Raw genomic sequence first — 15,419 nt, 5'->3', positions numbered from 1 at the left:
AAAAAATCTAGAGATTCCAACACTAGATCTTTCAAATAAGTTGGCACATATAGGAAGAAATTAGTCGGTCTGTAACAACACAGGAAGACATTTAAGCACTTGCTACTGTATGTTTGAATGCGCTGCATTATGAAACCATTAATATTGTAACAAGCATACAATTGTAATTTAGCAAATGGGATGTTATCTAACATTCAGAGGCAAATTGGGTTAGGCTGAGTAAGATCTGAGATGAAAAGAATGGCCTAAGGAGGAATCCTACCTTCTTCATTTTGAAATACAAATATATAAATACACACACACACACACACTTAAAAAGAAAAAGCAACAAGAAGCAGAGGCAAACATCTTTTAAGTATAATTAAGTAAACTCTGAATGTACATGTGCACAAGGGAAGAAAGAGTTTGCTACGTTTACCACAACAGCAAGTGACCAGTTTTAGATGAACTTAGCTGTAGGAAAAAATAAAAGTTGAAAGCAACTAGCAAAAGATTATTCCAGATGGCATCTGTCATATTGTATTTAGGGTTATTTTAAAGAGATTACTGCCACTATGAAAACATTCCATTGACAGAGTTTTCCTGGGCAGTGTTTGAAACCCATGCATAGCACATTCAAATATGGAAATAAATGTTTTCTAGGACGTATCTATTGATAGACTTAATATATGCATAAATATAACAAGATGGATTTAAACTTAAGAGTGAGGTGAGGACATTAAATGCAAATGTAAGATTTTAAATCCCGCACATTCTGAGCTTTAATTTAATAAACAGTGAGGAATCTGCCTGAATATTAGAAAACAGCACATGAAGCAAAGATGCACTATGAAATTTTACTGCTACTTATTGAATAGTGGATAGGGACATAATTGTTCCCCCAACCCAGCAGTCAAACAAGAACTGCAAAAAGCTCTATTTGTTCACGCAATAGAAAGAAAGAAAAGAGAGGATGGTAGGATACTAAAGTGTGACTATATTTAGCTAAGCAGGTTCTGGCATCATTATGGTTAATGTGCATGTGGTGTGCAGTGTGAGCTCAGCAGTTACTGGGCCAACTGTCTCAGTATTTCTGGGAATTCTGCCTATTCACAGTGCAGGGATTGTTCAATTGCTGCAAAATGTACAAAATGAATTTTACAAAAATGAATTGTAAGGAAGGCCCCATTACAACGATTTTACAGCAAAGATGTCAACATCAATTTTTCTTTCATGCATAGCTAATGATTAAAACAGCATATTCCATTTGCCTAAGACAATTTATTTCATATTGGCACATCAAAATATTGAAATAGAAAGTTATCTTTACTCTACCCTGATTATTCATTGCTGCTGAACCCACACCATTGTTCAAACCATGAAAAAATAAAACAAACTTGGCAAGAAATACTTAAAACAAAGGCTCATCAATATTCTCCAATTTGTCAACATCTCAATTACAGCAATGGAAAAAATGTAAATTTCATGTGCTTTGAACACTAAGAGGTCTATTCTTCTGTCAGTGCACATGCGTAACTCCCATCACCATTAATGGGAATTACTCATACATATCAACACAAGGACAGGCCCCTCAAACTTGAAAGGAAAAGATGAATTAATAAGGGCTACTCTCTTCCTGTATCTTCCCCTGCTGAAAAAAGTCATTGTTCCTTAGGAGTTTTTCATACTTCAGACAGTTCACCTTCATGAGAGCTGTGCCTTCTGAAATAATGCCTCTCCAGTGAAGCATTATTTATTAGGAAGTTTAATTTTTCACATCTGGATATTTGGGCTTTTCTATCAGGAAATTTCTTTCTTACAAAAAGACAGCTCTTTTCCAGTAAAACTAAATTTTATAGCTTTACGTGTAAAAATAAAAAGAAATAAACACATATTCTGAATCCTTACAAGGAACACGTATGCTAGTTAGCCTCAGCAGGCTCACTTACATGCACAGTGCTAGGGGGAAAAAAAGTTGCAGCATTTGTTTTTGGATATTAAGCTTTGAAGACTTGGCATGAACAAAATTTTTTATTATTAAAATTATTATTTGTTCATTATCATTACTACTATCCCCGTCTTTTTTTTTTTTTCCCCTATCAGAGCTTGGACCAAAGCTTTATGTGGTTTCAGTAAAAAGACAGTGCCCAAAGGCCTATCAGCTACTTTCACAAACAAATTTGTTCATTGCACGATGATATTTAAAAGCGACGCTGCCTGATGTTTCAAACTTGCATCAACCCAGAGGTGTAATGTAGGATCAACACACATGATTTTAGTTAACATCAGCTAACAGTTGACTTAGCCCAGGACCACATGTTGAGTCTTCGCCACAGAAACATGGACAACAATTTTTCAAAATTACTTGAAGATATTGCCCTAGAGAGTAACCCTCAGATACAGAGGGACACATCCTCTTCCTTCAGCACAAGCAGCCACAATAAACAACCAAGCCGTCAAATGAATAAGGCAAACTGAAGTTGATGCCCATTTATTACCTTTACTTCTGCAAAACCTAGAAACAACTCCTTGACCGTAAGAAGACAATTTTATCACCTCAGGCCTAATCCTAAAAGGCACTGAACTTCCCAAAAGGTCCTGAAAAACTACAGCCTCTCATCTGACTTCTCTGGATCAGGCCCTTTCATTGACTAAACTAAGAATGTGACAAATGAGGTATAAAATCCTGGTATAATAAAATACAAAACTGAAACTGTTCCCTGGTGCTTTCCCGTAGATCACATGTTTTTATACCTTCAAAAGATTTATTTCTCACTTTCCATGCATAATCTGCCATATTCATTATTTGAAATATCTCATAAAGAGATTAAATAGGAATTAAAGTGTGGGAGCATCATATCCATCACTGTAGTACAAACTGATGCACAACTCTAGAAGTCATTTATCCATGTGTGTAAAGACAGTGGCTTTAAAAAAAAAAAAAAAAAAAAAAAAATTGCCTCCATAGAATCCAGAAAACACCCTGAAAGACTTTCAGATCTTTTTTCTTACTCTCCAAATAAAAGGGTGGATGATAAAGCTGCACACACCTTTTAATCTTCTGCTTAGGGTTTTCACACATGTATTCCCCAACAGAAACCCAAGGGTCTTCTCTCTCTTCTCCCCTTCTCTTAGCCCCTTTCCTGCCATCTCTCTTGCTATAACTCAGCTAACCCAACAGAACCAGTCAGTTTTAAATTTCAGTTGGGACCCCAGTGACCTGTTAATGAATCTACAGAGAGGAGAAAAACTCACAGTGTTGAGTTATGCCTGGTGTTGCTAGCTGACTTGGAGTCAGAAATGCTTGAAGCGTTAACGTAATTGCAAGAATGTGAAAAATGAAGCGTTGGGCTCCTGAGCAAAGCGAAAGGTCAAAGCAAGCCCTACACAAAACAAGTCTCTGGAAGATGGCCTCATTAGACCATTAAATCAGCTTCTCCTTTTTCTCCTTTGTAAGATGTTTAGAGTACTTTATTTTATTATTGGTCTATTTAACTCTCTCTTTCCAGGACAGGAGGAAAAAAAGAATCAGACCTGCTACATAATTACTGATCTCTAAAATGGTGTTAGATGGCATTGATCTGCATTTGTGGATCTGAACCAGGATAAAGTCAATAAATGCTTGGTAGATTACAGGTCACTAGTACTTAGGTTTGTTAGATGATCAATATGTTATATAGCTTAGCTTTCTGTTGAACAAGTGAGGTGACATGTTAAGAACAACATAGACATTTGCCGCTAATAAAATTAGGATAATCTTTCAACATTTACTGCCCGAAGGCCCTTTCCTTAACCCTTTCGATGCCTGTGCATCTAATATCAAACATTGACTAGATTAACCCTTTTGGTGCCAAAAATGCAGCTGTGCATTGTGATCAAGAGGTTGACCTCTATAAACAGCCAAAATGCCTACAGTTGTTTTGGTTCCAGCTTTGGGAATTATGAGTGTATTTTTTTATGTAGTAAATATAACTACCTCATGCAGAGAAAGTCTGTAAAAACAAAAAGAGTGTCATCACTCACCCGTCTCACTCCCATCTCCTAAAAATCACAAGCTACATGCACATCATAAACTTAAGGAAAAAGATGAGACACATGGAGGGAGAGCTCCCAGGAGCCAGAATAGACTGGGTCTAGTCTGAATCAATTTCTGCTGCCACCAGGTATCAGTGGAAAAGCCCGAAGGTTGCTAATGTAACCTAAGACTCTGTAACAAAACTTCGCTTCCCAAGAAGCCCTTTGGGACAAGTCAAATACAACATTTGAGGAAGGTCTCAACAAAACTGCAGGGAAACCAGGCTGACCTAAACAGGTAGCTATGCCAGAACAGCTCCAAAGGGCATTCCACTACACTTAGAAGTGGTTGGGACAGATTCACTGCCATTTCAGTGGTAAAGCAGACCCTGCCCCCTCAAAGAAGCATATAGAAAATTCAATGCAGATTTCTGCACCAGACCTCCTTCTTTCTAATCTTTCCCAGGGTTCAGGGGAGAGAGCAATCCAAAGCTGTCTCCAATGGGAATTTTTCCTGCACTGTACGATCATACATCTTTCAGCTGCCAGCAGCTGAGAGGAATGCTGATTTGCCACTGGACGACTGCTTCCTTTTAAAAGGCCCAACTGAGTACAAAGGGAAGTGCATGAGCAATGTTTCACTTTGCTAGGCCAGGCAACACTGGTGATGGATTTGGCCCTTCAGCAACCGTTCATCTTCTGCAGATGTAAGTGTAACAGGTTTGCTTAAGTCACATATACTGCTAGAAATGTCCGTTCTCAATAGAAAGCTCACATAGTTGTAACCAGCTACTTTTGCCCCTCACGCGTAGGAATATTTCTGCAGCACCCCAGTTTATATGGTGAGGAATCAGATTGTTAGTGAAATACAAGATCTTTGGATGTCAGTAAGGGGAACTCTTTACATCAAGCATAGCTAAGAGAAGCACTCCTAGTTTATAAGGGGCTTCTCAACAGAGTGAAGATACAGGTGTGACCAAATTTCTTACCTATCATTACAATTTCTGCAGTCTCAAATACCTCAACAACAACACACAGTTTAAGCATTTCACCAATAGTAAAGACTGTAGCCAGCCTGTAGGCATAATGCCATTTTGCCACTCAGCAGTCATTGACTTGTCCTTTGCACAAGGCACTGAACAACACGAGTTCATGTTGGGCCTTGTGCAGCTCTGGATCAGCCACACAGGCTAAGCAACTCACACTGGACACAGATCACACCCTTTGCCTCTATCACCAATAGTGCACAAACAAGTTGTACACATAGGAGACAAACCCAAACTGCCATTTGAGAGACAAATGTCACAGGTTGCACTTGAGACACCTGGTTGTGAGGGAGATTGGGCAGCTCCCTGCCATACAGCAGCCTCATGAGAGAGGTAAAATGCTGCAGCAGTGTAGCCATCCAGGCATAGCACGAACCACATGGGAGCCCCTGCAACATCAGGCCTGCAGCCTTGAAGGCCACTCCACTCTGCTCCTCCCACGCAGCTAGCAGGATCACACATCTGTCACCTGGCTGTATGGTATATGGGTGACCACCAAGTGAGGGCAACAGCAGTGGCAAAATGTGACAGATGCAGGTGGAGGGAGTGAGTCATAAGGCCTTGTAAGGGTAGTGTCATATTTGTCAGCTGAGAATTAGTGTAACAACAAAGAAAAAAAAACAAGAGGGGTTCCCACAAGCTTTGCTCTTAAAGATCATCATTCTGAGCAAGAGTCCACATGTGGCAGTAGCCCATCTTTACCCCACTCTTTAGTTCTTGAGGCTTGAGACTCACACCTGCTGGAGCCACTAATGCTTCTAACAGGCAAGTGTAAAACACTATCGTATCAAGATGACAGCTTTTGACACTTACTCAGCATGGATGCAGATGACCACACACAAAGTGCAAGGCAATAGGAAATAAAACAAGAAGACCTAAAATAATAATCAAACCCCCAGAACCCTGGAGAGGAATTCATTGCACAGACACAACAAAGGTTTTGTAGTTCAGGTACATCTCCTTTTACTATTCAGAATCAAGATTTTCAGAAGCAGACACGAGTCCGTACAAGTAAACATTGCAAGAAACATTTTCTGTCCTGTTTGAGTTTTGTACCTACTTCAAGTTAGCAGTTTGATAACATTATGCAGGCAACCTTTCCCCATATAAAACTATAGGTTAAATTCTGTGTCTATAGCCCAGCTCAAACTACTGCAACACAGCTGGGGAGTATGTCTGTCATTATATTTACTTACACCACACAAAAATAAACTGTAGATAACCAAATTTGTAAAGGAATTGGCAGAACTAATCAATTGTTATTACAAAGCTTGTTTGAAGATTAGATATTTTTCTTTGAAATAATAATAAAATGCAGCTAAGTGGGTTAAGAAAAGGAAATACCGTCTCCCTAAGTTACAGCTGATTATACTGCAAGTCCGCCACTCCATGTTTACTCTAAGGCAGATGTACTGATATAATAAAAAAGCTGAAGTTATTTTAGTCATGCCTACTTTGCACAGGGAAAAAGTTTGACCTTTTACCTTGCTCGCTGCTGTTGTCTCCACTCTGGGAAGCATGGCCCCCACTGGAGGGCCCCGGTGTGCCTGCTGAGTGCGTTGAGGTTGCATCATCGTGGTCTCTCCAAGATGAAGGATTCTGGTGTCAGAGTGCCAAGGAATTTTTTCCACAGTTCCCATTCCAACAGCAAATGAAGAACAGAAAGAAAACCAGGAAAAGAGGGGAGGAGAGGGGGGAAAAGTATACACATTAGCATTTGTGAAACGTGCCAAATACTGATACTGTTTGCACAGTGTAATAATTCTTCAGCAAAGACAAACAGAGGAGGTACAAGGATTCATTTAGTAAAATAAAGGACACGTTCAAAAAAGTAGAAATAAAATAGTAACATATACACATTTATATGTATGTTCCTTAATAAGCTACAGGGGGTCTTGGAGAAGAACACCAACCAACCTACACAGTTTATGGTACTGAGTGCTCACATCAGGGCAGTAGTCATGTAAACTCTCTCTCCACACTTTGTTTTTCCAGACTGATGAGAGATGGGAGGAGAGAGGAAGAGGAGGGAAACTGTTTTCAAGAAGTAGAGAATGCGTATGAAAGAGGGATGTGCCCTCCCACCCTATTCTCTCACTGGTCTGTGCAGTGGAAAAAAGTTGAGGCAAATACAAAGACGCAGGAAAAAAAGCAAGCTGCTTCTGAAATGCATTATAACATGAAGATGTTTCCTTACTCCCAACCACCACGTTGATGTGACACATTTCAAATATTTCCTAGCTGTATCACTCTAACAGTTCGCTTACAAGCATTGTCAAGAATAACCACCAGGTAATTACCTAAAATAACACGTATAGCGATTTTTATGTAATTCTTTCCATATTACTATGCACAAAACACGACAAAAGAGAATACAGAAGACAGACATACAGAGTTCGTAAAACTTGGCTAAGTAAGTCCTCAACCACTGTACTTTATTCACATCATTCATGATAGCTTTCTAATTTATTGAGTATTGGCTTTCCTGAAGTGAGGAGCTGTTATTTAAAGGGATAAGTGAGGAAAAGTTAATGTTACAGTTTAGCGCTACTTTGTTGAGTGTATTCTCCTCCTGTCCTCCTCCCCTTTCCTGATCATTCCCAATACCCTGCTGTTGCTTAAAGGAAAACAGGAATTCTACTGTACAGGAAGAGCTTTATCAGCACCACATGAAGGCAGGCAAGAGATGGAATTTCCTCTGGCAGAAAAGGAGAACAAGAACACATGAAACAGATCAGACTAGGGGCTGGACCTGCATTACTTGTCACCTGCATGTGACAACTTAAATCAAGCGTGTTATAATAATCCAAAACCAAAGCAAACAACAAATCCCCCTCAACCTCCAAAAGCTAACCCCCTCCCCCCCCAAAAAAATTGTTTCTTAGGTCTGACTGCATACAAATTGTGCCTTATGAAATAACATTGAGCTATTAAAACATAAGGAGAGCCCCAAAGCAGCAATTGACAAGTTTTGTTAAATTATTTCAGTGGGACGAATTCTGACCTCATCTACCCCAATGTGCAGTAGGAATAAGTTCAACAAAATCATCTGATTTACCCATTGTAAAATTCAGTGTAAGTGTGATTGGAATCAGGTCCCCAAATATATAATGAAACATCTCAAAGTAATCTCCTAGTGCTGATTAGTACCACATGCTCTATAGCAACATAAAATAGAACTGCCAAAGAACGTCTTGCAGCAAAACCCAGTAACATAAATCTAATGGGCCTGACCCAGATCACAGCAGAGACAAAGGGAAGAGCCTATGACTTCAAAAGGCTCTGAATAAAGCTCCAGGTGACCAAAGGGTGAGAAGGATCCAAATCCCCCTTCACCTTACACAAACACACACATGCACATACGTATGGGGCTCCAGAGCAGGAAGATATAAGCAGATCAGATGACAGTCCACGATCTTAAATTCACCTCACCTATCAGCACAATTGACAGCACAATAGCATTTACGGTATAAAACCACCACCCTTTCAAAACCTGTGAGACCAATCTCCTTCTCTCACATAGACCCACAAGAGAAAAATAGTAATAACCACAATGAAATTTTATATTCCTTGTTGTTGTTAAATTAATTAGGTCTCTGGAATTCTTATTAATGCTGTAAGCCTCCACAATTTCATTTCAGAAAATACAAAAGCTTTACCATCATTTTACAGAATCAGGTGCGAAGATGCAGAAAAAGAACAGTGAGAAGGCTTGAAAGTTCAGGAAGCCCAGATGTTATTAAAAAAAAATAAAAAAATAAAAAAATCACAGTTGAAATAAGGTTCCCAAAAAGTTCAGATGGAAATAAAATGCAAAAACTGAGTAAGTCTCTTTACAGCCTCGATTAAAACACAGTTGTGCCTATGAGCTTCTCTTTTTATCTCTGAGTTAGGAAGCCACTCAAATAGCTTCAAGCTGAAGGCAAACAGCAGACAGGAGCTCTTCAGCCCTCTGCAGCCTCTTAGCGTCAGCTGTTTGCCGGATGGTAATCAGATAAAGAGCTAGAAGAAATACATGAAAAAGAAAAGAAACAATAGCATAGCATGAGTTTAGCTCTCCAACAACACCAGGCTGGAACCTTCTTTTAGAAAATGTAATAATTGCAACATGTTCACCTAGGCTAAACTTTTCAGGGAACACAGTGAGGTATGTTAATTTTATGCACTGCAGGCTCTCTTAAGCTGGCTGCTGTTGGAGCTCCTTATCACACATAAGAAAATTACAATAATTAACTGGTAACACCTCAGTTATGTTTTAAGGCAAATGCCATCCAAAACCTATCATAGGGTATTTCAAAAGCTTAGACCAGCCTTTATGTTTCAGAAATGTGCTGATTTGGAAAGGCTCAATAAATAAGACTTCCTGCAGCTGAAAACTCTTGCTGTCCCTACCAGGCTGAGTTGTTCCTGACCTCAGTTTGTACATTCGGTTTTGGAAAGACAGGGTGGACTGATTGGAAATTTAATATATTTTTTGCAACATAGTTTTCTCGAGGAAGCAATTTGGCAGAATTTTCTTGAAAAATAGAAGTAGTTAGCTGGAGTATTTACAAGAGACAACGGTAGAATTTTGGAAGAGTCTAAAAGCAAGGGAAGCAGCTACGCTCTAATATTATTTTAAAAATGATGAATAACTCTCGGGGTGGAGTTTACAGCCTCATAAAAATGACAGAATTCTTTTTCATTGGACTAGAATCATTGTGCAGTGTCTTTCTTGCCCTAAACTGTTTCCAACTTTTCATCCCTCAAGAAAACTTCCTCGCCAAATGCCTGATTACAAGTATTTATATGTACATCTTCATCATCAAGAAAACGAAACAAAAAAACAATGAGAGACCTAAAGTGTGCTTCACTAGATACGTTTTATCAGTATAATTTGGAGAAATCCATCCTGATACAAAGCCCTTCAGTAATAATTCTAATTTTCTATTTCATTTTTCCCATGAAATTTGTATTAAGTTATTGTATTGTAAAGAAGAGAAAAACAAATAGATAACATGAATTATACAAACTATTTGCATAGCTTCTCATATCTTTCTGCAAGGTTTAGTAATATGCTTTACAGAAACATACCAAAGAGCATGGATGATGCTTGCTAAAATACAATCACCTGTTTTGTGTTTGCCTGTACACGATGAAACGTTCACACACATATGACCTAAACTAATGACTTGTACCACAGAAGGTAAATAGCACACATGCCTATTCCCAATAGTTTTAATAACTGGGAGTCAAATATGATGCTCCTCTTGCTCTTACCTAATTGTGTTAAAGAGCAGTGTTATCAAGAGAAAAGCAGTGAATACTGAGCAGAGCACAATAGAAAGAGATGGAAAATAGATACAAGAAGCTAGGTCTCCAGGGGCAGTATTTTCTATTTGCTGGGCTACAGACTCACAGCTGATAATGCAAGTTGTAATTAATATAAAAGCAGGAGACAATATGGGGAAAGCTTGTACTAGCAGGGCCACAGGAGATCACTCTACTGCTATCCACTGTTTCTCATTTACACACACAGCTTTCCCTAGAAAACATAATTTTACCAGTGTTTTTTCCCTTGGAAGTTAAAAAAAATAATAAATAAAATAAAATTGATTTATCACCATCGCTGAATTTTGCTAAATCTAGAAAAGAGCAGCAGAAAGGACAAGAGTGTCTTGGTATACAAAGCAGTCTGGTGCATTACACTTTAGTTAATTCTGCAGATCTGGTGGAAACTGTATGAGTTTTTTAATTGCTGCAGGATTTCTTGAACAGAGGTGTTGTAACAGAGAGATTTGATAGAGGACAACCTTCAGCCAAATTGCAATTGTTACTTTGCATGCCCAGAATCACCACTGGGCAAAGTCTGGCAAAATTTTTGGGAGTGTACACAGTCCCTCTGCAGCTGATTCTGATCTCACAGTGTTTTTTATGGCGATATTAAAGACTCAATTAACCATAAGGAATTTGCTTCTTATTTGTAACTGGAAGTCAGATCAATCAGGCCAGCTGATATCCATGTGAGTACGTTGAGCAGAAATTGGCTCACAGACGTTAACCAGCATTTGGAGTACACAGCCATGACGGGATCAGGGCCTTAAATTTTATCAGATGAAATGGACAAAACCATTTATCTTGTGTGAACAAATAAAGCATGACTTGCTTTCCTGAAAGAAACTGCAATATCTGTAGGACTCTCTGTTAACAGGGGTGGAATCGAAGGTCTGGAGGTTGCTTTTGTAAATTAATTTTTCAAACACAAACCTGAACAGAACTACTGACATAGGTGGCATTCTCCTCACTAAATACAAGCCAAATCCTGCCCACTTTCTTCTTACAAGCAATGCCTGTAAACAACGGTGGAATTACTGGTGTGACCAATGCCACAAAAATCTATCCCTCTGTACCACGGTGTATCAAAAGATGGCATGCTACACCAGGCGTAAGAACCCCTATGCATACATGCATGTGCGTTTGTGCGTGTGCACTTGTGTGTGTGTTTCAGATGGACAGGATGATATCTTAGAGGCTGCTGTGGAACGAGGCAAAAATAAACTTATTACATAAAGGAACTCTCAATAAGTAAATGGGCTGTGGAAAATTGCGTATGTTTTTTTTTTAAAGGCTTCTCCTGATATTACCAAGGTATGTTTTCCTACAGGTGCGTATTCAGTGTGATTTAATAACTAAATTGTATGTGAATTGCACAAGTGAAACAAAACAGAATGTATTGTGTTCCATCAGATATTTCTGTACATATCTACACGTGTACAATTTTTAATTTTGACATTCTTGTCCCTTGGCTTCGCATTTGAGTAAAGTTGTCTAGAGGAATTTTTGGCACTCCTAGAATGTGGCAACGCTCTTAAAACTACATGCTTTGTATTTTTCAGTTCAGATTGAAATCAGACATATAATCCACCTGTCAGTAAAGAAGTGAGACTTGAAAAATCAGGTTTTTGTTGTTTTTTTAGTTGTCCTTCTACATCGTTCTGTGTGGCTACACTTCATCTAGAATGATAGACAACTCAAACCAAAGAGGGTACACCGGCATCAAATAGATGATGAACTACAATGTCATTTCAAATAGAGAGAACCCGAATTAAAATTAAAATATTCGATTGTGAGATGCCTGGTAACTTGTCTCAGCAGTGCCCATCAAAAAGAACAAATACACGATGTTCTGTGTTGTCTTGAAAACTTCCTGATGCCCGTCAGTCTTTCAGGACCAAGGGGCCTAAGTGACATCCTAAGTCCTAAACCACGCACTGAGAAATTTGGTTACGAAAGAAAAAAGTTTGTCCTTTTTCTTCTTTGCAGTGAGCTCCCTGGTTTCCCTTCTGACCCACTACAGACAGGAAGGGCACCTCTGGGGTCTGCTCAGCATTCCCACCCAGGTCCGCCAGGGCTGCGTGCCTGAGGAGCGCAGCACCAGCCCAGCAGCAATTTCCTCAGTCAGACCCTACCAAAAGGTTTAATTATATAGCTGGAACTGATTTTTATTTTTTCTCGTCTGCAAGCAGACATCAGAAATTTGCACAGGCCATTCTTCAATAAGAAATGTGAAAGAAACACAAAATGTCTGTATGTCCAAAAGTACAAAATATACATATCTCCTCATGTGAGAGCTGAAAGGTTTAATACTCTGACTAATATTTCTCTTCTACAGCTAAGGCATCAGATTTCTGACCTGTCAACAGTCCTTTTATAAAAAATGAGACGTATGTATATTTCTATCCATTTTTAATTATATTTTATGAATGATGATCTGTATATTATTACCTCTCAGCTGCAAATTGACTATAACTTATAAACAAATATCAAGAAGACTGAGGCCCGAATCCTGCTCCCATGAAAGCCAGAGGAAGGAGAGCCATAAATTTCTACAGGAAAATTTCTAGGCTTCAAAGTAGACTGTGCTAAAGGAAAAATTGTATGGCATCAGGTGAGATCAGGTACAAAAGAAATGGAACTAAAGTACAAACTATAATTTATGCTGGGGGGGCTGGGGAAAAAAAAAAAAAGTTTTTTAAATCCCCAAATTTTACAGGCATCACTTTTTTCCAGATTTGAATAGCTGGAAAGAAAAGAAAAATGAGATTTGTTGGCAATCTCAACAGATCTTTTAGGCTGAACGCAGAATGTGGGATAGGGCCCAGCGTGTTTATATTGAACAATAATAAATTGTCTGTGTTGGGAGACTTGACTCGAATTGCAGCTGGAAAGGTTTCTTTCCATTTTTTCTTTCCTTACTGATCTGGTTCAGCCAGGGCATAGCTGTAATTACCTTCTTCCCATCTACAGCTAATACCTCAGAGCAATAAAAAAAATACGAGGGTGTTAAAAATTCAAACACTAATTATGGGCTGTTATATTTACTAAACACAGCAGAGTAATAACAAAAGTTTCAGCTTCTTGTGGCCAGAGCTACACTATTTGATCTTCTAAGTCCCCGGACCCCTTACACTTACTGTATTACATAACAGTTAATAGCGCACTAAAACAAAATTCGATGTACACATTTATTGCCAAACACATACAGCACAACCACGTACAGATGTCTCCTCTTTCCAGCACAGGTATGCCTCTGAAGAGTTCATTCCTTTGTTGATTTTGCTTTTGGTTTCCAGCTAAGTTATATAAATAATACAGCAGCAGATTTTGAAAGGGGAAGCGTTATATCTCAGCATCCCAGTTGAAGTGCTGTGGTAAATATCGGCTAATCCCATCGCTCTTTTTGTTACTTATGGCAATTTTCAGGTCTAGCCAAGGAACGAAAATGAGAGCTGCATTAGGTGTCGGTTCCACTCTGCCACTGTCACTGCTGCCAGCCCTTGCACACACAGAAAACACACACACAGGATGTAGCTTTATACCGCTTAATAAGAACAGAGGTGTGTGGATTTTTGGGGTGTCAAACAGCTGTCACAAACTGTCACCTCCACAGGAGAAACCTTGGCACACAACAAATGCAACTACACTGCTTTTTGGCTATCATTATTCACAGCCAATCAGCAGAGCTGCTCCTGGTATTTCATGTGCAAATAAAACCATGAGGGGAAGACCCCTGGATCAGAATAGTGGGCCAATACATAAAACAGAGGAAACAACATGCTGTCTCTGTCCCTCTGAAGTGGCTCATCATCACCCCTGCACCAACTTTCACCAAATGAGATCTAGCCTGGGGCTATATATTAAATATGCATATCAAAGCAAATGAAAAAATAAACCTGGAGAGTCAAATTGGACAAATTTGCATGCTTGAACTATTACATTTTCAGGTAGATGCTTGCAAATGATAGCATGCTTTTTGATAGTCATGCATGTTTATATTAGCAATTTTTAAAGCTTTTCCTACTTTACAAACAAAAGATTTCTTCCTGCTGCAGCCTTGTACAATGTAAACACCAATGTGTACATAAACAGTAGCTTGACCAAGCTGTAAAACAGTGTTAAAGTTTTGTTGAGAAAACAAGCTAATATATTTTTAAAAAAATAAAAAAATAAAAAATCCAGTAAGGAGACACATTTCCCAAAACGCATGAATAAAATGTAACTATGTGATACAACTCTTCATTTCCCAGTTGGTGTTCTGGTTGCACAAATTATTGCTTCCTTTCAAAACAAATAGCAGGGGGCTAAAGTAAAAATGTTATAGCTCAAATCTCCAGGAAATAAAAGGCTTTAAATTATAATACCCAATGAAGTGGTAAACCCTAACGGGTGTAAGATAAATGGGTTGTCATATTTATTTGAGTTTGCTTTTTGGGCCACAAAAAATAAAAGGAGATTCTTCTTAGGGAAGATAATGGTTATCAAATTATCAAAATGCTAACCCCCTCCACCCCTGTCCTATCATTGTGTGTGAATTTAAATATTATAATGGAGCACTGCAAATTGGCTTGAGCATTCGCCATCTGCCAGAACCCTAAACAGGCTAGTTTATCTAATCTCCTCAATATAAACATAAGCATGCTCCATTTCTACACTTCCACTTGAAACACACTCTTGTAAAGAAACCGTACTAGAAAAACATGGAGGTTTTTTTTTTTTTTCTTCTATTGCTCTGAATTATACACAATGACCCTATAGCTTTCAGGGTGCCACTCACTCTAATTTCTTTTCTCCTACTCCTCCATAATACTTATGCACGCGCATTTAGGGTTGTAAAATGCCATAAAACAAATATTTTTGAAACAGTGTCATGCCTCATAGACTTTATTATCTACATGTGAGATAACTGACAAGCGGAGAAACTTTCAGGGACCACTGTGTATACATTTTTCCCCTCAAAATAATAGATTTCAAATGCACAGCATCATAGGAATCTTGTTCTGCAATGTTTACCTCACGCAAATGAGAAAATGAAAGCTAAGTCTTGGCTTCAAAAATATTTCC

The 15,419-nt window shown here is 38.7% G+C and overlaps 1 protein-coding gene across 4 annotated transcripts in view; it reads right to left on the bottom strand.

Annotated features, from left to right (window-relative positions):
- Positions 1-15,419, bottom strand: part of MEIS2 (Meis homeobox 2) — a 167,563-nt gene that overhangs the window by 145,552 nt on the left and 6,592 nt on the right. For all 4 annotated transcript variants that reach the window (XM_048949469.1, XM_048949471.1, XM_048949470.1 and 1 more), the window contains exon 7: positions 6,524-6,638. In XM_048949469.1, the coding sequence (XP_048805426.1) occupies positions 6,524-6,638 (115 nt within the window). The remainder of the gene's footprint in view (positions 1-6,523; positions 6,639-15,419) is intronic.

This window comes from Lagopus muta, chromosome 6 (assembly GCF_023343835.1).
Source record: "Lagopus muta isolate bLagMut1 chromosome 6, bLagMut1 primary, whole genome shotgun sequence".
NCBI lineage: Eukaryota > Metazoa > Chordata > Aves > Galliformes > Phasianidae > Lagopus > Lagopus muta.
The sequence above is the reverse complement of the archived record's forward strand: the minus strand, read 5'-3'. Positions and strand labels throughout refer to the sequence as shown.